The sequence below is a fragment of the Schistocerca cancellata genome, chromosome 6, assembly GCF_023864275.1.
Source record: "Schistocerca cancellata isolate TAMUIC-IGC-003103 chromosome 6, iqSchCanc2.1, whole genome shotgun sequence".
NCBI lineage: Eukaryota > Metazoa > Arthropoda > Insecta > Orthoptera > Acrididae > Schistocerca > Schistocerca cancellata.
Genome location: NC_064631.1, coordinates 550,986,402 through 551,010,940, shown reverse-complemented (window position 1 = coordinate 551,010,940; position 24,539 = coordinate 550,986,402). Strand labels below are relative to the sequence as shown.

General features: G+C 45.4%; 1 protein-coding gene and 1 pseudogene across 2 annotated transcripts in view; both read right to left on the bottom strand.

The window, feature by feature from the left end:
* The window catches only part of LOC126190848 (venom dipeptidyl peptidase 4-like), a 290,630-nt gene that overhangs the window by 128,394 nt on the left and 137,697 nt on the right, over positions 1 to 24,539 (bottom strand). For both annotated transcript variants that reach the window (XM_049931436.1, XM_049931435.1), the window contains exon 2: positions 23,719 to 23,929. In XM_049931436.1, the coding sequence (XP_049787393.1) occupies positions 23,719 to 23,929 (211 nt within the window). The remainder of the gene's footprint in view (positions 1 to 23,718; positions 23,930 to 24,539) is intronic.
* LOC126089929 (5S ribosomal RNA) lies at positions 24,269 to 24,385 on the bottom strand (annotated as a pseudogene).

Here is a 24,539-nt window from a genome sequence, read left to right as displayed (position 1 = left end):
ATATGTTTTGACAGAGCACGGGGAAAACTGCGACTGTGAAACTGTTGCATTCATTTGTTGCAGTTTATGTGACAAACTCATATGTTTTCATCACTTTTTTGGGAGTGATTATCACATTCACAAGAAAAGCTAAATCGGGCAAGGTAGAAGAATCTTTTTACCCATTTGCCAAGTGTACAAGTTAGGTGGGTCGACAACATATCCCTGTCATGTGACGCACATGCCGTCACCAGTGTCGTATAGAATATATCAGACGTGTTTTCCTGTGGAGGAATCGGTTGACCTATGACCTTGCGATCAAGCTCCTGAGCTCACACTATCCTTGATGTTGCCTATCTTGCGCATGGACTACTCAGTTTGTATATTTTGCTTATTTTTTTCATAGTTCCACACAACTTCTTCCTGTTTTCTCGATTGATCTGTGTTCAGTTTTTCAAGGCCTATCCACTGTGCCAACTTATAACTAAATCTGAGGGGGGTGCGATAGGGAGGTTCCCTTGTCAAGAGGAGCCAGGTCCGTGCGGTGCACGAACATGCCAGGGCTGCTGGCGGCGCGCATCGACTGCCGGATCGAAGGCCTGTGGTCACGAGGGTGCACGCCTCGTCATAAACCGGATCCTGCAAGCTTTAAGTTGAGTGCATTTGGATTCAAGTAGAGAAACCTCCACCTTTGCGAGATCTTGCCATTCTCCAGTGACTTGGGTTCGTGTTGCAGCTCGTAGTGTTGCTGAGGCGAAGAGCAGTGAGTGGAGTGCTTGAGGAAGGAGGATCTGATTAGCTTTCCTGGACTTCTAATTACTATTTATTGCATTCAGTTTGTTACCATTTGTTAAGTTCAACCAGCGCTATTTTTTCTGCCTTGTGGCCGCTGAAGCCCCAGTTACCTGCCCTGAGTGTATGTAAAGGTAGTGTACGTTTTCTCGTCTTGCCACTGCTATCCTACGAGGCGTGTAGTTTTGACAGCTTTCTTGATTGTACACTCCTGGAAATGGAAAAAAGAACACATTGACACCGGTGTGTCAGACCCACCATACTTGCTCCGGACACTGCGAGAGGGCTGTATAAGCAATGATCACACACACGGCACAGCGGACACACCAGGAACCGCCGTGTTGGCCGTCGAATGGCGCTAGCTGCGCAGCATTTGTGCACCGCCGCCGTCAGTGTCAGCCAGTTTGCCGTGGCATACGGAGCTCCATCGCAGTCTTTAACACTGGTAGCATGCCGCGACAGCGTGGACGTGAACCGTATGTGCAGTTGACGGACTTTGAGCGAGGCGTATAGTGGGCATGCGGGAGGCCGGGTGGACGTACCGCCGAATTGCTCAACACGTGGGGCGTGAGGTCTCCACAGTACATCGATGTTGTCGCCAGTGGTCGGCGGAAGGTGCACGTACCCGTCGACCTGGGACCGGACCGCAGCGACGCACGGATGCACGCCAAGACCGTAGGATTCTACGCAGTGCCGTAGGGGACCGCACCGCCACTTCCCAGCAAATTAGGGACACTGTTGCTCCTGGGGTATCGGCGAGGACCATTCGCAACCGTCTCCATGAAGCTGGGCTACGGTCCCGCACACCGTTAGGCCGTCTTCCTCTCACGCCCCAACATCGTGCAGCCCGCCTCCAGTGGTGTCGCGACAGGCGTGAATGGAGGGACGAATGGAGACGTGTCGTCTTCAGCGATGAGAGTCGCTTCTGCCTTGGTGCCAATGATGGTCGTATGCGTGTTTGGCGCCGTGCAGGTGAGCGCCACAATCAGGACTGCATACGACCGAAGCACACAGGGCCAACACCCGGCATCATGGTGTGGGGAGCGATCTCCTACACTGGCCGTACACCACTGGTGATCGTCGAGGGGACACTGAATAGTGCACGGTACATCCAAACCGTCATCGAACCCATCGTTCTACCATTCCTAGACCGGCAAGGGAACTTGCTGTTCCAACAGGACAATGCACGTCCGCATGTATCCCGTGCCACCCAACGTGCTCTAGAAGGTGTAAGTCAACTACCCTGGCCAGCAAGATCTCCGGATCTGTCCCCCATTGAGCATGTTTGGGACTGGATGAAGCGTCGTCTCACGCGGTCTGCACGTCCAGCACGAACGCTGGTCCAACTGAGGCGCCAGGTGGAAATGGCATGGCAAGCCGTTCCACAGGACTACATCCAGCATCTCTACGATCGTCTCCATGGGAGAATAGCAGCCTGCATTGCTGCGAAAGGTGGATATACACTGTACTAGTGCCGACATTGTGCATGCTCTGTTGCCTGTGTCTATGTGCCTGTGGTTCTGTCAGTGTGATCATGTGATGTATCTGACCCCAGGAATGTGTCAATAAAGTTTCCCCTTCCTGGGACAATGAATTCACGGTGTTCTTATTTCAATTTCCAGGAGTGTAGATTGGTTGGCGATTCTTCTACTCTGGTGGTAGTGATTCCTTTCTCGTTCTGGGCGCTCTAAGCACAGTGTCCTTCAGGCGGAGTCCAGAGCGCCAGTTCTGCTTTGGCGTATTTTTACGTCTCTGCATTTGGCTTATTGGACATCAGGTAGCCTCAGCAAGATTATCATCAGCCATTCGTTAGACTGCCAGTAGTCTGAGTTACCATCTTGTGAAGTGAATGCAATTCTTGGCTCTCTATCTCATCACTCGCGAAAGTGTTTTTTGCCGGACCTACTCAGAGGTTGATTCTTGGTGCACCGTCTGTGACTGGCACTTGTGTTTTATTATTGTATTTGCTGTTTTATCGCACATTTCTAAATTTTTTATATAATTGACATTCTTTGCGTCACAGCAGGTTTAAATGATTGTGCTACCAAGTTTATCATCATTTTGTCTCACCCATTTGGTGATCAGTTGCCTGTCTTTTTAAATTAACCTTTGCTATTGCATTGCTGTTTTACAGCATGTTTGTTAAATTTTTTATAATTGCCGTTCTTGGCGTTAAAGGCCTTCAGCCGTGACTGTGGTTACTTGCCTTAAAATTCTGATTGGGATCACATTAGCTTGTTTTTAAAACATTATTTGCTGTGTTTGTATTTTATGCTCATTTGATAAATTGTAACGCACTGAAAGCACTATTAATTACACACAGTTGTTTATTCCTTCATTAATAACGTGTGATATCTTGATTTACTGCTGTGTCTGGTATTACCGTTTTAAAATAAATGTGTGTAGTTGCAAAAGGGAACCAATAGTAACTGATTACGGCCCCGTCCTCAACCGTAACTGAATCCTGCCTTCCTTGCCTACCAAGTTTCATTCATGACTTGAGAGGGTATGTGATGTTATTCCAGTAGTTACGAATTCGTAGCGTGACCAGAAGCAATTGTTTAAAAAGGAGGACAAACTGCTTCAAAAAGGAGGACAAAGGAAGATAAAAAGAGGACACGTCAAACGGGTCAACTGCAGATGAGGATACCACCCGTCAGTTTTGGACAAGTCACGTGACTGCCGGCAATTACCGGTAAAACTAGTAGTTAATTGTTAGTAGTGGTCAGTTGGCGAGTCCCAGAACAATATCTTTTACGAAAATTTTAAATAATTGATATTTGCATTCGCTTATAGGTTGATCAACTATAACATCGACGATCCTGGTGCCACCTACTAACACCACCTTCGTGCGTGTTTATCACGAAGGCTGTGCCAATAGTTAAAGTATTTAAGAAAAGCGCAATAGAACGGGGCGAATTGTGAATTTAACTGTATTACGCTCAATTTTGCGAAAAAGCCGGACACTGTAAAAATCCGCCCGGATCCCGGACAAGGAGCTAAAAAGGAGGACATGTCCGGATTAATCCGGACGTCTGGTCACCCTACGAATTCGAGTCAAATTTGTAAAGAACTAAGCAGTATGAGCTCAATTATCTGTATGACGTTGCACCGCTCTGGCCCGGATACATGCACTGATTCGGTTGGAAAGGGTGTCCTAAAACCGTTGGGTCCTCTCCTGTGGAAAACTGGCCCACAACTGTTGTGTTTTGGATACTGCCACTGGGACGAAGTTGACGTCCGAGCTGGTCCCTCATACGTTCCATTGGGGAGAGATCTGGGGATCTCGCTGGCCATGGGAGCCTCTCGACATCACGCAGGCAGTTCACAGAGTCACATGTCAGTGTAGAGCAGCATTATTCCTTTCAGAAATGGCATCTGGATGCTGTTGCATGAGAGGTAACTCACGAGGATGAAGGATATTTGTGACGTACTGTTGTGCTTTCAGTGTTGCCTCATCCACCCCCAGCCGTGGCCTGAAGTCGTATCTGGTCCCCACACCATGACTCCAGAAGAAACACTGCTATGCCTCTCCAAAACGTTGGAAGAATGGGACCTCTCCCCAGATCATTGCCACACTTACCGACGTTGATGATTTGGAATAGTGCAGAACCGTGCACCTTCACTCAACACAATACGATACCACTTGTCAACAGCTGCTGATTTCCTGACACAGTACCCCTCCAAACGAAGCCGTTTGTGTTGTGGTGTTAAAGGGAGCCTACAGATGGGACTGTAATTATGTAGTACAGCTACTGCTACTCTCTGGCCAATGGTGCAGGATGACATTGCACGTCACAGGGAGTCCATTACCTGGTATCGGATGGCAGGCACAGATGTGAAGAGGTTAGGATATGCTTGGTGCACAATATGGCAACCCTTTCTCGGTCGTGGTCAGGTGTGGTTGATCAGAACCTTGTCGACGAATATGCGTAGTCTCACACTCCCATGCAGTCCAAAATTTGGACAGTGTCACATCCGAAAGCCTCATAAATTTTGAAACTGCACGATTCAACCAATTGGCCAAATGGAGATCCCACGATGGGGCCCCCTTCAAACGCTGTTTCACACAACTGTGGAGCATGTCAGTGTCATTCAAAAAAAGCACTCAACATCTGACGCTGCTCAGGCGCCTTATGTAAATTGATCAGCCAGAACATTATGACCAACTGCCTAATAGCCGGTATGTCCACCTTTGGCATAGATAACAATGGCAGCGCGTCATGGCATGGAAGCAATGAGACCTTGGTAGGTCCCTGGAGCAATTTGGCATAACATTTGCATAAACAAGTAAATTGCAAGGAGGAGGGCGATGATCTCTGACGCCACATTCAATCTGGCGAGTGTGCGGGGGGGGGGGGGGGCAGCATGTAATTCGTCACTGTGTTCCTCGAACCACTCCATCACACTGTTGACCTTGTAACATGGCGCATTATCTTGTTGAAAAATGCCACTGTCTTTGGAAAACAGTTGTAGGCGCTTCAGTCCGAAATCGCACTGGTGCTATGGTCGCAGGTTCGAATCCTGCCTCGGGCATGGATGAGTGTGATGTACTTAGGTTAGGTAGGTCTAAGTATTTCTAAGTCTAGGGGACTGATGACCCCAGATGTTAAGTCCCATAGTGCTCAGATCCATTTGAATTATTTGGTATGGTTATATCCATACATTCATGTACAATCGTATCCACTTGTCTACGTCGCTATTTTTCTTTTTTTTTTACCCTGCACTATACAACGTGTCATTTGAACCTTCGGAAAACATGACAGTCTGTATGTGGTTCAAAAAATGGCTCTGAGCACTATGGGACTTAACAGCTGTGGTCATCAATCCCCTAGAACTTAGAACTACTTAAACCTAACTAACCTAAGGACAACACACGCGTCCATGCCCGATGCAGGATTCTAAACTGCGACCGTAGCGGTCGCACACTTTCAGACTGAAGCTCCTAGAACCGCTCGGCCACCTCGGCCGGCCTGTATGTGGTCAGCAACCAGTGTACGGTACTCCTCGGTCGTCATGGTTCCTTGCACGAGCTCCACTGGACTTATGGGTGTCCGCGTTAATGTTCTCTAGAGCATAATGGAGTCGCTGCCAGCTTGCCTCTGTCCTGTTTTACAAGTGTCAAAGATGGCCACCTGGACGGCGACGGATTCACATCCTCCCGTCGGCATGATGAAAAAGGTATCTGGATTCATCAGACCGTGCAACGCTCTTGACACGGTGCCAACGTCCAGTGCAAGATGGTCACGTACCAATTTCAGTTTTAGCTGCCGATGTCATGGTATTAACATTGACACATGCATTGGTCGTCGGCTGTGGAGGCCCACTGTTAGAAGTGGTCGGTGTGCTGTGAGTTCAGACACACTCGTACTCTGCCCAGCATTAAAGTCTGATGCTAGCCACAGTTCGCCGCCTGTCCTGTTTTACCAATCTGCCCAGCTTACTACGTCCGACTACTGCAATGAGAGTGGCCGCCTAACTCCACGACGTCTGGACATCGCTTCACCTTGGTTTCGCCACGTGTTGAGGACACTCACTAAAGCACTCCTCGAACACCCAACAAGTCGTGCAGTTTGCAAAATGCTCATGCCGAGCCTCCAGGCCATCACAATCTGTCAAACTCAGATAGATCACGCGCCTTCCCCTTTCTACACAGGGACAGCACGCACACTGATATTGGATGCACCGTGTGGTGTCTGACTAGCAGACATGCCTCGCCAGGCGACGTGTAATGCCGGAAATGCATATCCTCCTATTTCCATTTATTGTACTATAAATTTGTTTTCCTTATTTTTGTTACCTGAATATATAACATTTCTGTGTCTTCGTATATTGTAATTGTTTTACTATTTGTATATATATATTTATGCATTTATGTCGATGTATAATTGGTTTGTTTCGTAAATATTATTTGTATTTTTACGCTGGGTCTTGCCTAGGGAAAACTATGCTATCGAACGATTACATCGATAGGTCGTGTGAAGAATCGAAGTGTGTAGGATCTTTGGTAGTGTTAACTCTGCCGCATGGAGCGCGGGCAGAGCAGAGGGAGTCTGGCTGGAGTAGCGAGTGGAGCAGGTGTGTTGTGTGAAGCTCCCGCGAGTTGCCGCGCTTTCGGGGTTTGGCAGCATGTAATTGCGCTCGACTTGCGATGATAGTTTCTGACATGGTGTCGCGGACGGGAAGCATTAGCTGGCGCACATCAAGAGCCAGTTTCGCCTGGTGACCGTGTCGAGAAGAAGGTGCGCCAACATCCAGCTTCTGCAACAGCGACGGCCGACAATGAGTGACTGTCACCACCTCCTCGATCGACGGCTTCTAACCTTCAATCAACCAACAAGGAAGACTGGAAGCACGTAAAGTTTTAGAACTGTATGGCAGACCTCAGCTTTTCAAACTGTACCATCTTCGTAACTATAATTACAGCAACTTAGAATGAACCTTTGTTGCTCATTGTCCCAAATGCATTGCCAAGCAGGGTCCCTTCCTTTTCCGAAATGAACCCGAGTGTCGTTGAAATTCAAACGCCAGCATTAAAATAATAATATAATTCAATTTCGCTGCTTTAATTTCAAAGTTCAGTTAAAGTATTCATGGCTGGCTACAATATTCAGATTACACAAGCACAAATTAAGAGTGCGAGTTTTGTTACGTATTTCAGTTACCTGTGATTGCAGCTCAGCTTGGTACGTACTAAATTTTACTATTGTTAATTGTTCAGAATCATTTAATTCAAGTTCAAAGTTAAATCTCTTATTTCTAAATTGCGTAGATTCAAGTAGCTTTTGAAATGATTGTTGAGGTAGTCCAAGACTAACCGTATTTTACTGAATTTCGATGTGCTTCAGAAAGAAAGCTCACTATTAACTTCAGTCACTAAATTAACTTTCGATTTTCCTGTTTTATTAATTCTTTTGCTAAATTAAGTCAGAGTGTAGCGAAATTCATTACTTTTGACAAACTTTCAGTTTTCACACTACACGTGTCAACCTTCAGTTGCCACGCTTCTAGTGCTAATTATATGTGTAATAACCTTTCTTTTTCAGTTACTATAGTAATTGTCCTTAGGACTGGCGACCATAATTTCCCCCAAATCTCAAATATCTAATTACCGCTAGTTAATTGTTAACGTAACGGCCGCACATTTACTTTCTTTATTAACTTTACCCCTTTTCAAAATTAATTTCCACCAGTTTCATTAGCATTTTTCCTTTCATTTAGATGTAACCCTTTCCTCCCTCTTTACCGACAGATTAACTTCGGTGACGATTGCTTTTCCCAAATTTCCATTAGGTACACGCGGTTTAATTTTTCACTGTCATTAAGGTCGATAAGTGAGGGGGAGGTTACAGACGGTCCTGTCACCTGGACGGGATAGTAGGTCAGTGGTCATAATGTTCTGGCTGATCAATGTACATACCCACCGATGATGTGTAAAATGTACAACGCTACACAAAAATCCGCCCATGTCACCTCGGAGCCTCATTTTTATTTGTCAGTCAGTGTAAATGACCAAAGACGATAACAGAGACGACACACCGCCAAAACAAGACAGAGTTGATATCTCAAAAATAAAATAGTTTATCAGAACACATGCAGGTTGCATGCAAGTATAATTACAGATCTCCAAAATAGGAACTTTGCAGAAAAATTAAATTGAAGTGCTTGAAGTGCTGAGAACCATAAGGGCCTCAAGTACACTGTCATCGATGTTGAGATTATAGCATGTATCGATGCTCCCGATATCTGTTCATCTGATGGAGAACCAGCTTTATCAACAACTGTAGGCCCACACTGTGTGTATGAACATTCACGATAAGCTGTCTCACCAATGTCTCTGATATTCATTTCCACATGGGCCCAAAGCACAAAGTATAATTTTGTTGCTCTGCACTACACATTTGTTATTTAGGATACACAACATAATTTAGTGTCTACATCATGTGCGTGGTAGTAATACTTCATAATCGGAGGCGTATTGGCAGTTTTATCTGAACCTCAAGTCACATAATGTGCTGAACGAAGATGATGATAAGTGTTGGAATACCGGTAGGTCATAACTTTGTGTGTGTGTGTGTGTGTGCCACTGTAAGCTACTCCTTGTTTGAAGATAAGAGTGCATTTCACTTTGTTTCCAGTTTTGCTATTTCACATACGTGAAGTGAATGCATCATCACTGCAAATACCGTACGAAGTAAGGAGCGAGCGGTAGGTTCCCACACTGGCTAGCAGAGACTGTTGGCCATCAGGTACTTTCAGACCCAGCGGGATCAGGTGCCGAGGTAAATGTAGAATTCACTCCTGACGTCAATAAAGAGACACGGATTAAACAATAGCGCGAATTAAGTAATTTTCATTAATAAATATTTGCTAACAAAAGATGCCTTTTACCACTCATACATTAGGAGAAGTCGACAGGTCGTAAATGCAATCTTTCAGTGATTTTACAATGTCAGGATGCGTTAATATTAATAAATAAAGGAAAAATTTTGGTATAAACGAAGATGAACACTACTGGCCATCAAAATTGTTACACCACGAAGATGACGTGCTACAGACGCGAAATTTAACCGACAGAAAGAAGATGCTGTGACATGCAAATGATTAGCTTTTCAGAGTATTCAAACAATGTTGGCGCCGGTGGCGACACCTACAACGTACTGACATGCCGAAAGTTTCCAACCTATTGCTCATACACAAACAGCAGTTGACCGGCGTTGCCTGGTGAAACGTTATTGTGATGCCACGTGTAAGTAGGAGAAATGCGTACCATCACGTTTCCGACTTTGATAAAGGTCGAATTGTAGCCTATCGCGATTGCGGTTTATCGTATCGCGACATTGCTGCTCACGTTGGTCGAGATCCAATGACTGTTAGCAGAGTATGGAATCGGTGGGTTCAGGAGGGTAATACGGAACGCCGTGCTGGATCCCAACGGCCTCCTATCATTAGCAGTCGAGATGACAGGCCTCTTATCCGCATGGCTGTAACAGATCGTGCCGCCACGTCTCGATCCCTGTGTCAACAGATGGGGTCGTTTGTAAGACAATAACAATCTGCACGAACAGTTCGACGACGTTTGCAGCAGCATGGACTATCAGCTCGGAGACCATGGCTGCCGTTACCCTTGACGCTGCAACACAGACAGGAGCGCCTGCGATGGTGTACTCAACGACGAACCTGGGTGCATGAATTGCAAAGCGTCATTTTTTCGGATGAATCCAGGTTCTGTTTACAGCATCATGACGGTCGCATCCGTGTTTGGTGACATCGCGGTGAACGCACATTGAAAGTGTGTATTCGTCATCGCCATACTGGCGTCATCACGCGGCGTGAATGTATGCGGTGCCATTGGTTACACGTCTCGGTCACCTCTTGTTCGCTTTGAAGGCACTTTGAACAGTGGAAGTTACCTTTCAGATGTGTTACGACGCGTGGCTCTACCCTTCATTCGATCGCTGCGAAACCCTACATTTCAGCAGGATAATGCACGACCGCATGTTGCAGGTGCTGTACGGGCTTTCCTGGATACAGAAAATGTTCGACTGCTGCCCTGGCCAGCACATTCTCCAGATCTCTCACCAATTGAAAATGTCTGGTCAATGTCTGGCTCGTCACAATACGCCAGTCACTGCTCTTGATGAACTCTGGTATCGTTTTGAAGCTGCATGGGCAGCTGTACCTGTACACGCCATCCAAGCTCTGATTGACTCAATGCCCAGGCGTATCAAGGCCGTTATTACGGCCAGAGGTGGTTGTTCTGGATACTGGTTTCTCAGGATCTATGCACCCAAATTGCGTGAAAATGTAATCACATGTCAGTTCTAGTATATGTTTGTCCAATGAATACTCGATTATCATCTGCATTTCTTCTTGGTGTAGCAATTTTAATGACCAGTAGTGTACATTCTAATACGAACTATACTGATTGTACGCTCATGTTACAGACTGTGCGCCACTGCCGGCAGTCGTCACTACGACGCCTTTCGATTTAGCCATGCGGTAAACCGTGCTCTCGTACCGTTAACAGTTAGCTTATAATCAGCGTGAACAAGTTCATTTTACGGTATTTCTTAAATTAACGCTCCATAATGGCATGTTGTGTAAAAATTGTTTGTACAAAAAACTTCTTCCTCTATCATTACGTAAAGCATAGACAGTAGTACTGCACCTTCAGAAGCAGACGGCGCTGATACGGCTCCGCACAGAGAGAGAAAACTACAAGAGCATCTGCACGTAACAGGTAGGAAGAATTCCTACGCGGCGGATCACTAAGTCAGTTCAAGCACGGACTGGTTTAATTATCGCAAAACTCGAGTGGCAAAGCGTGCTGGCCAGTTATACTGTACACCCCTTATACTACCTTCTACGAATTCACCGGCTACGCTGAGACATTTGTGGAGGTTTAGTGCGAATCGGGGGGTTCTTGCGCTGTGTGTGTGTGTGTGTGTGTGTGTGTGTGTGTGTGTGTGCGCGTGGGTGCGCGAGCGCGCATTTTGTGCATTTAGTGTGTGTTCTTTATGTTCTGATTTGTATGTTGTATGTTAACCGAGGACCTAGAAACAACGGAGAGGCTCCGTCCCCGCCGCAGCCGCAGTGGTTCACAAACCCACGACGACTACCGCAGTCCACTTCACCCCTCCGCCGCCCCACACCGAACCACTCTTTCAGGGTTATTGTGCGGTGCGGCCCCCGGTCTGCTCCCCCCCCCCCTCCCCCCGTGCCCTCTCCCCCTCCCCGAAAGTACAGATACCATCTTCTTATCTCCTGAATGGCTGTTTGCAGCTCAGCAAAGGTTCTGGGTTATTGCTGTACACCTTGTCTTTAATGTAGCCCTATAAAAAGGAGTCGTATGGGTTCAGATCTGGTCCGCAGCTCGTGGTCGTGCGGTAGCGTTCTCGCTTCCCACGCCCGGGTTCCCGGGTTCGATTCCCGGCGGGGTCAGGGATTTTCTCTGCCTCGTGATGACTGGGTGTTGTGTGACGTCCTTAGGTTAGTTAGGTTTAAGTAGTTCTAAGTTCTAGGGGACTGATGAACTCAGAAGTTAAGTCCCATAGTGCTCAGAGCCATTTGAAACATTTTTACATGTGGAATGTAAATAATTTGAGTCTCCGTTGTCAGTACACCAAGTGTGGTGGGAGATCAAAGTATTAAAGTTGTCGTTTGTTGTTCGCAACAAGAAATTGAGCATAAGGCACCAATTTATTTTATTTTGCATTTTTAAATTTTGTAGAATAGTTTTCAAAGCGAAACTCATCTTCGGCCACCACATATTTCTAATTTGTTAGTTACATTGCATAGGCAAACATTGCTTTTTCACTATTTATGATGGAGTATGTTTTCTACATGTTCTCATATTCCATAGCAAATCCATACAGTTTCCAATAAAATTCCCTTATGCTACAGGCAACAATTTTTTTAATGAAGAATGAAAACGTAGTTGGGAATTTTTTCAACTTTGGGCCATTTCACGCAGTTCAGGTGAGGGTTACGTTTTTTCTTAAGTGCATGTGTGTCTTTGTTTTGTTGTTGTACTTTAGATTTAATTTTTAACAAAGAATTCAGATCGTTTGGATACTTTTGAGCATAGTGGAATATTCGGGTTATTTGGATACTTTTGAACACAAGGAGAAATACCTGTTCTGGGGCTACATTTCCACTAAAATACAATTTTGTGATTTATTTAAAATATGTGTGATTGTAATTATTTAAATGATGAATGACATACCCAGGCTTCATCGATTACGACGAGTGGAACTGGCTGCTATTACTACATTGATATTCGCTGGAGATAGCTGGGGGAGGGGAAGGGCTCGGGCTAAAAACCACAACTGGGCTCGTTCCACACCACAGACTTCTTTGATTTCGTTTTCATTTCGCATTAGTACACCCGGGTTATTTCCATCATTTTGGATTTTGATTGGCTGGAGAGAGCTGAGAGGGGGAAAGGGTGTCTGGCTATCACATGATGACGATGATCTCATTGATAAGGAGGACCTGGCCTGTGACATCATCAATGCTTGCATCACAAAGAAGATCAAAGGCACTATAGATGTACTACTGATTTGATACTGTTAATGTGAACTTCAGCCTCAGAGAATCCTAGGAGCAACGTATACGTTCACAGTAGAAGAGCGTGCGCTCAAGTAATGACTGCACAGCGATATTTGAGTAGGCTAGACACTGCATGCAACAGCAGAGTCTTAAATAATGGAGCTTAGTATACTTTTGGCAATATACACCTGAAGATGGCCAAAAGACTTCGTGTCAAAATATTGTGGCAGTCCGACTAAAATTTCATGGAACCTGACAAGGATAGCAGAAAAGTCTCAGTAATGGAGAGCTGCACCAAAGTGAAACAGGCAACGGATGCCTAACGAGACAGACTCATTTGATAGGCTCGAGTAGACGATCCTATGGTATGTAAGATTTATGAGACAGGTGAAATACTCTCCTACATCAAGAAAAATTTAATAATTCCTATTATAATAAAGGCCAGTACTGACAGGTGTGAATATTACAAACTATCAGTTTAGTCATTGCTACAAAATGCTGACACAAATTATTTACAGCAGACTGGAATGACTGGTAGACGCTAAGTTTGAGGAAGATCAGTCTGGGTTGCTAAGAAATGTGGGAACATGTGAAGCAATGCTAACCCAGCAACTTATCTTCGAAGACAGACTGAAGAAATGTAAACATTTGGATATTTAGGGAAAGCTTTTGACGATGTTAACTGGAATACACTCTTGGAAATTATGGAGGCAGCAGAGATAAAATACAGAGAGTGAAAGGTTACCTACAACTTACACAGAAATGAAACTGCAGTTAAAAAAGTCGAGGGACATTCAAAGAAAAAGGAATGAAACAGGGTTGCAGCCCCTCCCTCACTTTATTCTATTTCTACATATGCAAGGCGACCCAGAAGATGTTAGGAAAGGGAGTAAAAGGAATGGAAGGTCAGTTGAATGAAATGGACAATGTATTGAAAATAGGTTATAAGATGAATATCATCAAAATCAAAACAAGAGTGATGGAATATAGATGAATTAAATTAGGCGATGTTGACGAAATTAGATTAGGAAATTAGGCACTAAAAATAGTCGATGAGCTTAGCTATTTGGGTAGCGAAATAACGGACGATGGCAGACGTAAAAAAGATATGCCGACCGGCATGGCAAGACAAGCATTTATGATAAAGAGGTCTTTGGTAGTAACGAATAAAAATTTAAGTGTTAGGAAGTCTTTTCTGCTGGTGTTTGTCTGAATTATAACCTTGTATGGACGTGAAACGTGGACGATAAATAGTTCAGACTAGAAGTGGACAGAAGTTAGAGCACTGCATCCACCTTGCCAAACCGCGTGAGTGGCACTCACTCGCCATCCAAATTATTCTGTCACACTCGCTATCACCACTCGCCACCGCTTGGCCTCTTCCACGTAGCTAAGCCACGCCCCAAATTGACTAGGAATATCAGAGAAAGCATTTCGAGGCTACGAATGCTGAAACTTCGCTGCCTCTGCACATCCGTGTGAGACTTGTATGGCTACGCATGCATGCCGCGCAGCCAGCTGAGTCTTACAAGGGAATGGTCAGACTTGTCATGCCGAAACATGTATTGCTTTTTTTAGCACTGTTATTTAACTGTGCAAAAAGGTCCGTATGCAAAATTGTAGCTGCTGACATGAACTGGAAGTCACCTAAAAAAAATCACGAAAATGGCTGTTTCCTGCTTGGCGCTTGCAGTGACGGCTGGCCACCCCTGGAAATGGCGAGTCGCGAGCGTTGTGCGCATGGTCGGCAAGTGCTGCCGTCTTATCGCGGCGTTCACTAAAGAGGAATATCGCTGCACGGTTTTGGTGGGAAGGGAAAACGAATATTCGTTTCTGTGGCATGCGCGTCCTTTTAATTTCTGGTACGTATTTCGAAACATACCGTCCTGAAACTGGTTAGAGATGTGAAAGATGTTCTGTCCATGTTCATGTATACTCCGCAAGCCACTTTACGGTGACCATTCAATCTCCCCTCACAGGTGATGGGGAACCCTGTAAATGGTTTGCTGCTTGCCATGGAGATATACCACAGACGCCAAATGAAGCAATCAACAGAAAACACGCGTGAAGACTATGTGTTGTGCGACATGGTTGTTAAACTTCTAGAGGAGCATGAAAATGGCGCAGACATGTGGCTACAAACAACTGAAAAACTCGATATTGCAGACTGTGAATCTACAGACGGCGAAGACACCGACGAAAGTTGCACTCGTGAAGACTCTTCGAGTGATAGTGCCACGTACCATCATCAGTTATCTCTGAAATTAACACCAGCAACTACAATTACCTTATCAGACAAAGAAAAAGCGGTGACGTACTGATTGAACGAAAGTGATAAGAAACGCCTACGTGTCAGTACTGTTCAAAATTAGTATCGCTTTGTCCGTTCTGAACGTGAATTGTATAGATGGAAAAAGGAAGTCGCTGGACAACGTAAGAGTCGACTGGAAATTGCGACGGAGATAAATGCGCGACTTTTTGAGCTATTTACCGATGCCAGATAACAGTCATTTAGTGTCAGCAATACAACTTTGCGTAATTGGGCGTTAGAGATTGCCAACGCGATAGGCGCTAAAGAATTTACAGCTTCTCAAAGTTGGATTAGTCGCTTCAAAAGATCACATAAAATTGTGGCACGAAAAATAACAAAATTTGTATCGAGAAACAGGTCGGAAAATGAAGTGACACAAATCGAAATGATAGAAGCTTTTCTTACGAATGCAAAAAAGTAATATCGCTGGTTTTAGTGAATCGCACGTGTACGATGCAGATCAGTCAGGTTTTCAAAAAGAAATGCGTACGAAAAGAACACTGTCATTCAAAGGGGAAAAACATATTGAGACGATTGCGCAGTCCACGACTTCATTCACCCATTCATACACTATAATGCCCATAATTAGTCTGGATGGTTCATTGCTGCCTAAGCTATATGTGTGTCTTCAAGAAGAAACTGGACGTTTTGGACCACGTGTCAAGAGAACAATGTTCTACGCAAACAATCTTGCGGTAGACGCATCGAAGTCTGGAAAAATGGGAAATGAAAACGTTACACTTTTCACGCGTCATGCTTTTATTCCGATCTGCGGGAACAAATCTCTTCTCCGTGGTCAGGTCATAAAAGGTCTGATTCATTAAAAGCTGTATTTCGAGCGCACCCTGACAAAGAAGTAGAGATGCTTCAGATTCCACCCGGCATGACGAACGTAATCCAACCTTTAGACTTCTCTATTTTTCGGTCAGTGGAAGGCATTTTACAGAAAACTAACAGAGAAAATTATTGTGTGCAGTTCACTGCAGTTTCCTATCACGGTGACAATATTCTCAAGCTGCAATCAGTAGTACATTATCAATTTTCCTCCCCACGGTTTCAGAATTTGATGAAATATGCGTGGCACTCCTCGAAATATACTGATACTAGGCCTGATTCATCCCTAACACCAGCCCAGTTTTGTCTGCGGACATCTAACAACGTCTGTGATTCGCAGGGTCGTCTTTGCTTGTATGTTCCTGGTGCACAAAAAACCTAGGTTTTGAACATTGTATCAACATTTCGCATTTTTGCGGTAATTACAAGAAATAAAATTTGGACATGTTCTAAACCGTATATTTATTTGTGTCTATTTCATTGCTATTTGGAAAGAATGTCGTAGATAACATATCAGCCATATTTGCCAACGAATGTTTAATTATCATACGATCGCTTTCACTGGGGAATCAGCTCTCTCACTGCTGTGGCGAGAGAGCGGCGCGTAGCTAACGCCACCTTGTCCCTAGATGGCGTTGGTATAACGTAGCGAGAGAGGTCAGGGATGTACAAGGGCAGTTATAAGCGCGGAAACCATGCGACAATAATGTCTTACTTCATAAAATTGTTTACAGTCTTCCAGGTCATGTCAGCAGCTAAAATTCTGCATACAGACTTCTTGCAATGTTATCTCACAGTGGTAAAAAAAGCAACACAGATTTCGACATGACAAGTCTGACCATTCCCTTGTTAGACGAGACCATCTTAGGCAATTTCCGCCAAACAGTACGAAGTTCAATCCCTCTCTCTCACCCACCATAGTAAGGATGGCGGTTATCGCTGAAACAACGGATTTTTTTACTGTATCGATTTCTTTTCACGTCTGTTTAGCCTTACTGTTAAATATTGTCAAAATAACCGGTTTCTGAAATAACCAATTTTCGGTTTTTATTGCTATTATTTCGTGTAATAAAAGTAGAAATCGAAAGAAGATTGAAATACTGTGACTATCTGTTCCAAGGTACAGAGATTCAAAATATTAGATTAAATAGGCAAATAAAAGAAAACAGATAAGTGTTTGAAAACTACAAGAAATCATTAGTTTTCTCCTGCTTATTCTAATTTTTTGAAACTCTGTTCAAAAATCTTGTTGCAAATGGAGGATCATGTTGCTATTTGGGCATTACGAATAGTCAGTACTATAGAGTGAAAACTGACGTTGATAAACTTCATTTTTTGTGTTAATTTGTCCGTTTTGGCTACAAGCAGATGAAGGAGTGTTATAAGGCACAGGCAGTATTTTTTTGTACCCTGTACTATGAATGAATTGTTCTAAAATTTTTAAATTATAATTGTTACCATAATTTCTTTCCACTTTTATTATTGCACAGAAATGCCAGATAGAAGCTTAACCTTTTAAAGCAAATGAAGCATTGATCTTCATTGCTACATCACTTCTTGAAAATATTTTTGTTGTATTGCCATTCTGCAATACAACGGATACCCAGCGACGACAATGAGAAACTACCGTTCAGACCAGGTGGTCCCAGGTCTTGCACACTGCACGTACACACCTACCTTAAGCCACGACACACGGCAACAGGAACGTTACCGTCCCAGCAATGCTGTACCAATTCTTATGCCATGTATTTTTGCTCGCTTCCATCGACATTGTTATTAAAATGGGACTGATCGCTTTTCCCATTTTCTAGAATACCGCAATATTTCAAACCAATGCAAATTTTTCGAATAATAATTACTCTTTTTTTTTTTTAAAAAAAAAAGGACAGGTTTACTTGGGGCGTTTGAAAAGTCCGTGCAAAAATAAAAACTACGTACGTGTCTGGGGTAAACCTTTTAGACTTATACACTTCGTCCAACGCTGTTCTAATTTGTTGATCCCTTCCGAATAGTAGGAAAAGTTCAAGTCTGCAAAATAGCTATTCGTTGCTGCAATCACCTCCTCGTTTGAATAAAATCTTTCTCCTGCCAGCCATTTCTTCAAATGGGGGAACAAATAGTAGTCCGAGAGAGCCAAGTCTGGAGTACAGGGGAGATGTGAAACGAGTTGGAATCCTATTTCCAATAATTTTGCGACCACAACTGCTGAGGTGTGTGCTGGTGTATAGTCGTGATGGAAAAGGACTTTTTCGCATTCCAATCACAGGCGTTTTTCTTGCAGCTCGGTTTTCAAACGGTCCAATAACGATGAATAATATGCACCTGTAATAGTTTTACCGTTTTCCAGATAGTCGATGAGGATTATCCCTTGCGAATCCCAAAAGACAGCTGCCATAACCTTTCCGGCCGAAGGAATGGTCTTAGCCTTTTCTCCCTTGGTAACCCATTGTTTAGATTGTTGTTTGGTCTCAGGAGTATAGTAATGTATCCATGTTTCATCCTCAGTGACGAAGCGACGCTTAAAATCGTACGGATTCTTCCTCAACAGCTGCAAACCATCTTTGCAACACTTCACACGATTCCATTTTTGGTCAAGCGTGAGCAATCGCGGAACCCATCTTGCGGAATGCTTTCTTATGTCCACATGTTTATGCAAAATATTATGTACCCGTTCATTCGAGATTTCCACAACACTAGCAATCTCACGCACCTTAACTCCTCTGTCATCCATCACAATATCATGGATTTTATCAATGATTTCAGAATTCGTAAGCTCCACAGGGCTTCCAGAACATTCGGCATCACTTGTGCCCATATGGCCACTCCGAAAATTTTGAATCCACTTATAAACTGTTCTAATCGAAGGTGCGGAGTCACCGCAATGTTCATCAAGCTTCTCTTTACTCTCCGGAGGCGTTTTGCGTTTCATAAAGTTATGTTTAATCACCAAACGAAATTCTTTTTCGTCCATTTTTTGACCGTCACTTGACTTCCTCGATTCACACGAATGCCAAACACAAAGAAATAGACCAATTTGGCTGAAACTTAGTGTGCGTTCTTTCCAAAGGTGCTACTAACTAAATATGACCTCGATACGAGCCAGTGGTGCCATCTCTCGGAATTTGCAGACTTTTCAAACGCCCCTCGTATTTAAAAACGAAAAATTTTAGCTCAGCTGCTATGGCTAATTGATTTTTTTTTACTCTGTTACAAGTAAAAATTAAAAAAAACATCTGTTATAAACGAGACCAAACCTAGTGCCGAAAAATACCGGCTATTCAGAATTAAAATACAAGTGCTGGATTCAGCTGTTCGGTTTTTCTTATCTCTGCACCATAGCCGAGTGAACATTACACGGATCGGGCATTCACCTATATCGCTAACACAGAAGCTTTTAAAATGTGATGCTACATGAGAATGTTGAAGATTACAGTGCTTGATCGGATAACTTATGAAGACACACTGAATCAGACTGAAGAGAAAAGAAATTTATGTAGCAACGTAACTAAAATAAGGGCTCGGTTGATAGGACACATTATCAGTCACCGAGGGCTTATCAATTTGGCAATGGAGGGAAGGGTGGATGGTAAAAATTGTAGAATGAGACCAAGACTTGAATACAGTAAGCAGGTTCAAATGGATGTAGGTTGCAATAGTCATGCAGAATGAAGAGGCTTGCACAGGAGAGGAGAAGTGTGGGCAGTTCTACCAGATCAATCTTCTGAATGAAGGCCTCAACAAACACAGGAACCCAAACATACACTCCTGGAAATGGAAAAAAGAACACATTGACACCGGTGTGTCAGACCCACCATACTTGCTCCGGACACTGCGAGAGGGCTGTACAAGCAATGATCACACGCACGGCACAGCGGACACACCAGGAACCGCGGTGTTGGCCGTCGAATGGCGCTAGCTGCGCAGCATTTGTGCACCGCCGCCGTCATTGTCAGCCAGTTTGCCGTGGCATACGGAGCTCCATCGCAGTCTTTAACACTGGTAGCATGCCGCGACAGCGTGGACGTGAACCGTATGTGCAGTTGACGGACTTTGAGCGAGGGCGTATAGTGGGCATGCGGGAGGCCGGGTGGACGTACCGCCGAATTGCTCAACACGTGGGGCGTGAGGTCTCCACAGTACATCGATGTTATCGCCAGTGGTCGGCGGAAGGTGCACGTGCCCGTCGACCTGGGACCGGACCGCAGCGACGCACGGATGCACGCCAAGACCGTAGGATCCTACGCAGTGCCGTAGGGGACCGCACCGCCACTTCCCAGCAAATTAGGGACACTGTTGCTCCTGGGGTATCGGCGAGGACCATTCGCAACCGTCTCCATGAAGCTGGGCTACGGTGCCGCACACCGTTAGGCCGTCTTCCGCTCACGCCGCAACATCGTGCAGCCCGCCTCCAGTGGTGTCGCGACAGGCGTGAATGGAGGGACGAATGGAGACGTGTCGTCTTCAGCGATGAGAGTCGCTTCTGCCTTGGTGCCAATGATGGTCGTATGCGTGTTTGGCGCCGTGCAGGTGAGCGCCACAATCAGGACTGCATACGACCGAGGCACACAGGGCCAACACCCGGCATCATGGTGTGGGGAGCGATCTCCTACACTGGCCGTACACCACTGGTGATCGTCGAGGGGACACTGAATAGTGCACGGTACATCCAAACCGTCATCGAACCCATCGTTCTACCATTCCTAGACCGGCAAGGGAACTTGCTGTTCCAACAGGACAATGCACGTCCGCATGTATCCCGTGCCACCCAACGTGCTCTAGAAGGTGTAAGTCAACTACCCTGGCCAGCAAGATCTCCGGATCTGTCCCCCATTGAGCATGTTTGGGACTGGATGAAGCGTCGTCTCACGCGGTCTGCACGTCCAGCACGAACGCTGGTCCAACTGAGGCGCCAGGTGTAAATGGCATGGCAAGCCGTTCCACAGGACTACATCCAGCATCTCTACGATCGTCTCCATGGGAGGATAGCAGCCTGCATTGCTGCGAAAGGTGGATATACACTGTACTAGTGCCGACATTGTGCATGCTCTGTTGCCTGTGTCTATGTGCCTGTGGTTCTGTCAGTGTGATCATGTGATGTATCTGACCCCAGGAATGTGTCAATAAAGTTTCCCCTTCCTGGGACAATGAATTCACGGTGTTCTTATTTCAATTTCCAGGAGTGTATTACTATAAAAATCTATAAAGCGGTAAATGTTTCGGCAGTCAGTCGCAATGACGTTTATTGCAAATCTAGATTTCGGTCACTGTGTGGTCATTTTCAGAGGAGTAAATTTAAGTTATAACATTAAAAACATTTGTATATGCGCATAGTCCAGTTGGAATTATTTTTGATGTTTTATCTAACACCTACCGCACTGAAGATAGCCACACAGTGACCGAAATCTAGATATGCAAGAAACATGACTGCGACATATTGCTGTGCCCTTTACCACTCGAAATGAATACAATCGGTGGCCACAACTGTTTCCCTATGGAATCAAACCAGATAAAAATACATGAAAGTATGCGCGTGCGCGCGCGCGTGTGTGTGTGTGTGTGTGTGTGTGTGTGTGTGTGTGTGTGTGTGTGCTTTCCACACCTACTCCCAGACCACTGAACCGACTTCCACCAAACGTGGTACTCAAATCCTTTACTGTGAGGCAACAATAGCTGTGGGGTTAAGAACCGTGTGCCCTACCACAGTTTAGGAGATATGACGTCATAAACAATCAGATGCATGAAAAACTGCATCACTTTTAAATTTATTACGTCTGTGTTGCTAACTCTCTGAGCAATAAATTTTGCAGACAATATCCACATACGCCGCTAAATGCACCTATACAATTGTATCATGGTACCACACATAGTTCAGAAGATATGACGTCATAAACACTGAGATGCGTAAAAAAAGCGGTATCATGCACAAAGCTTTAATACGCACGTGTATCTTTACTACCAAGACACTCTACAGTCGAGTCAGCTTAAAGAAATCCCAGAAACATGGCAGCGCTTTTGACAGCTTTCAACTGACAACCACAAACGGCTGTAGGCGAAAACAATCGCAGTCTATTGAGCTATGTAGAGGCGTTGCCGAAGGCGTTTACACACGAAGCTGCTGCGCCCAGCTCACAGAAACTGTCTGGGATATTACACTACAAAAACAGTTATTTTTTTTCGATAAAATTGTCAAAATGAATGCCCGTGGAATGCCGGCTTTTCAGCTAGTAGAATAGACTGAGGAGCTAAAGAAACTGGTACACCAGCCTAATGAGATCTCCTCTGAACAGCACGTTGCAAGGCATCCCAGATATGCTCAATAATGTTCATGTCTGGGGAGTTTGGTGGCCAGCGGAAGAGTTTAAATTCAGAAGAGTGTTTCTGGCGCCGCTCTGTAGCAATTCAGGACGTGTGGGGTGTCACATTGTCCTGCTCGAATTGCCCAAGTCCGTCGGAATGGACAATGGACACGAATGGATTCAGGTGATCAGACAGGATGCTTACGTACGTGTCACCTTTCAGAGTCGTATCAGGGGTCCGACATCACTCGAACTGCACACACCCAACGCCATTACAGAGCCTCCACCAGCTTGAACTGTCCTCTGCTGACATGCATGGTCCATGGATTCATGAGGTACCCGTACACGTCCATCTGCTCGATAAAATTTGAAACGAGACTCGTCCGTCCAGGCAACATGTTTCCAATCATCAAGAGGCCAATGTCGGTGTTGCCAGGTCCGGGCGAGGCGTAAAGATTTGTGTTGTGCAGTCATCAAGGGTACGCGAGTGGGCCTTCGGCACCGAAAGCACGTATCGAAAATGTTTCGCTAAATGGTTCGGACACTGACACTTGTTGATGGCTCAGGATTGAAATCTGCAGCAATTTTCGGAGGGGTTGCACTTCTGTCACGCTGAACGATTCTCTTCAGTCGTGGTTGGTTCCGTTCTTGCAGGATCTTTTTCCGGCAGCAGCGATGTCGGAGATTTGATGTTTTACCAGATTCCCGATATTCACGGTACAATCGTGAAATGGTTGTACGGGAATATCCGCCCTTCATTGCTACCTCGTAGATGCTGTCTCCCATCGCTCGTGCGCCGACGACAACCATCGTCAAACTCACTTAAATCTTGATAACCTGCCACGGTAGCAGCAGTAACCGATCTAACAACTGCGACAGATACTTGTTGTCTTGTATACGAGTTGCCGACCGCAGCGCCGTATTCTGCCTGTGTACATATCTCTGTATTTGAATCTTTCTTTCTTTCACTTGCACCTTTGTCCCGCAATGGTCGCTGGGTGGGCGTGGTTACAACGGATTTGGCAAGGTTAATTTAAAGGGGTGGCTGGATGCCCTTCCTGCCGCCACCCCATACCCCCCAGGTCGGAATCGGTGTACCCCAGCTGTCTGCGTCTAGTGTAAACCATGAAATAGTGCGGAAGTGTTACAAATGTCTGTGTGTCGTGCAATTGAGGCGGGGACCAGCCCGGTATTCACCTAGCGGGATGTGGAAAACCGCCTAAAAACGACATCCAGGCTGGCCGACACACCGGCCCACGTCGTAAATCCGCCGGGCGGATTCGATCCGGGGCCGGCGCGCCTACCCGAGTCCAGGAAGCAGCGAATTAACGGTCTCGGCCTACCTGGCTGGTATATCTTTGTATTTGAATACACATGCCTATACTAGTTTCTTTGGCGCTTCAGTGTATAACGAAATGTTGAACTGCAAAGAAGGTCATTTTTTGACTATACCTGAAATCCATGATCCATTGAATTTCCTCGCTTTGTAGTAGCCGGACAAGATGTTCTTCATGGTGGCGACCTCCTCCCTGACGCGAACGCCGAGCGCCCCGCTGAGCAGAGACGATGTAACGACGATGATGACGAGCACCACGACGCCGACCGCCGCGGCCAGCGCGATCGTCCGCCAGTCGCGGCGCCACTGCTGCAGCATCAGGATCTCCTGCGGAGGAAGGAACGGCTGTCGCAAATAACTGACGGAAACTGGACGAGTATTCAGCAAAGTAGTCAGGCGTTTGGACGAGGAATCTGATATAGTTATTAACTCATTGCAAGTACAAGCTATCATTTGAGCGTAAAGCACTCCGTCTTCAGGCCACGAGTGGCCTACCAGGATCATCCGACCGCCGTGTCATCCTCCGGGGAGGATGCGGATAGGAGGGGCGCAGGGTCAGCACACCGCTCTCCCGGTCGTTATGATGGTATTCTTGACCGAAGCCGCTACTATTCGGTCGAGTAGCTCCTTAATTTGGCATCACGAGGATGAGTGCGCCCCGAAAATTGGCAACAGCGCATGGTGGCTGGATGGTCACCCATCCAAGTGCCGGCCACGCCCAGCAGCGCTTAACTTCGGTGATCTCAGGGGAACCGGTGTATCCACTGCGGCAAGGCCGTTGCCTATTTGAGCGTAAAATTTTCGTAAATCTGTAGTCAACAGCGATTCAATAGCAGCATGGACATCAGCTGCTTCTGCGTAAATACTTTTACTTAACTTTACTTTAATAATCATTGATTGTAGTTGTAGAAATAACAGCCGGCCGCTGTGGCTGTGC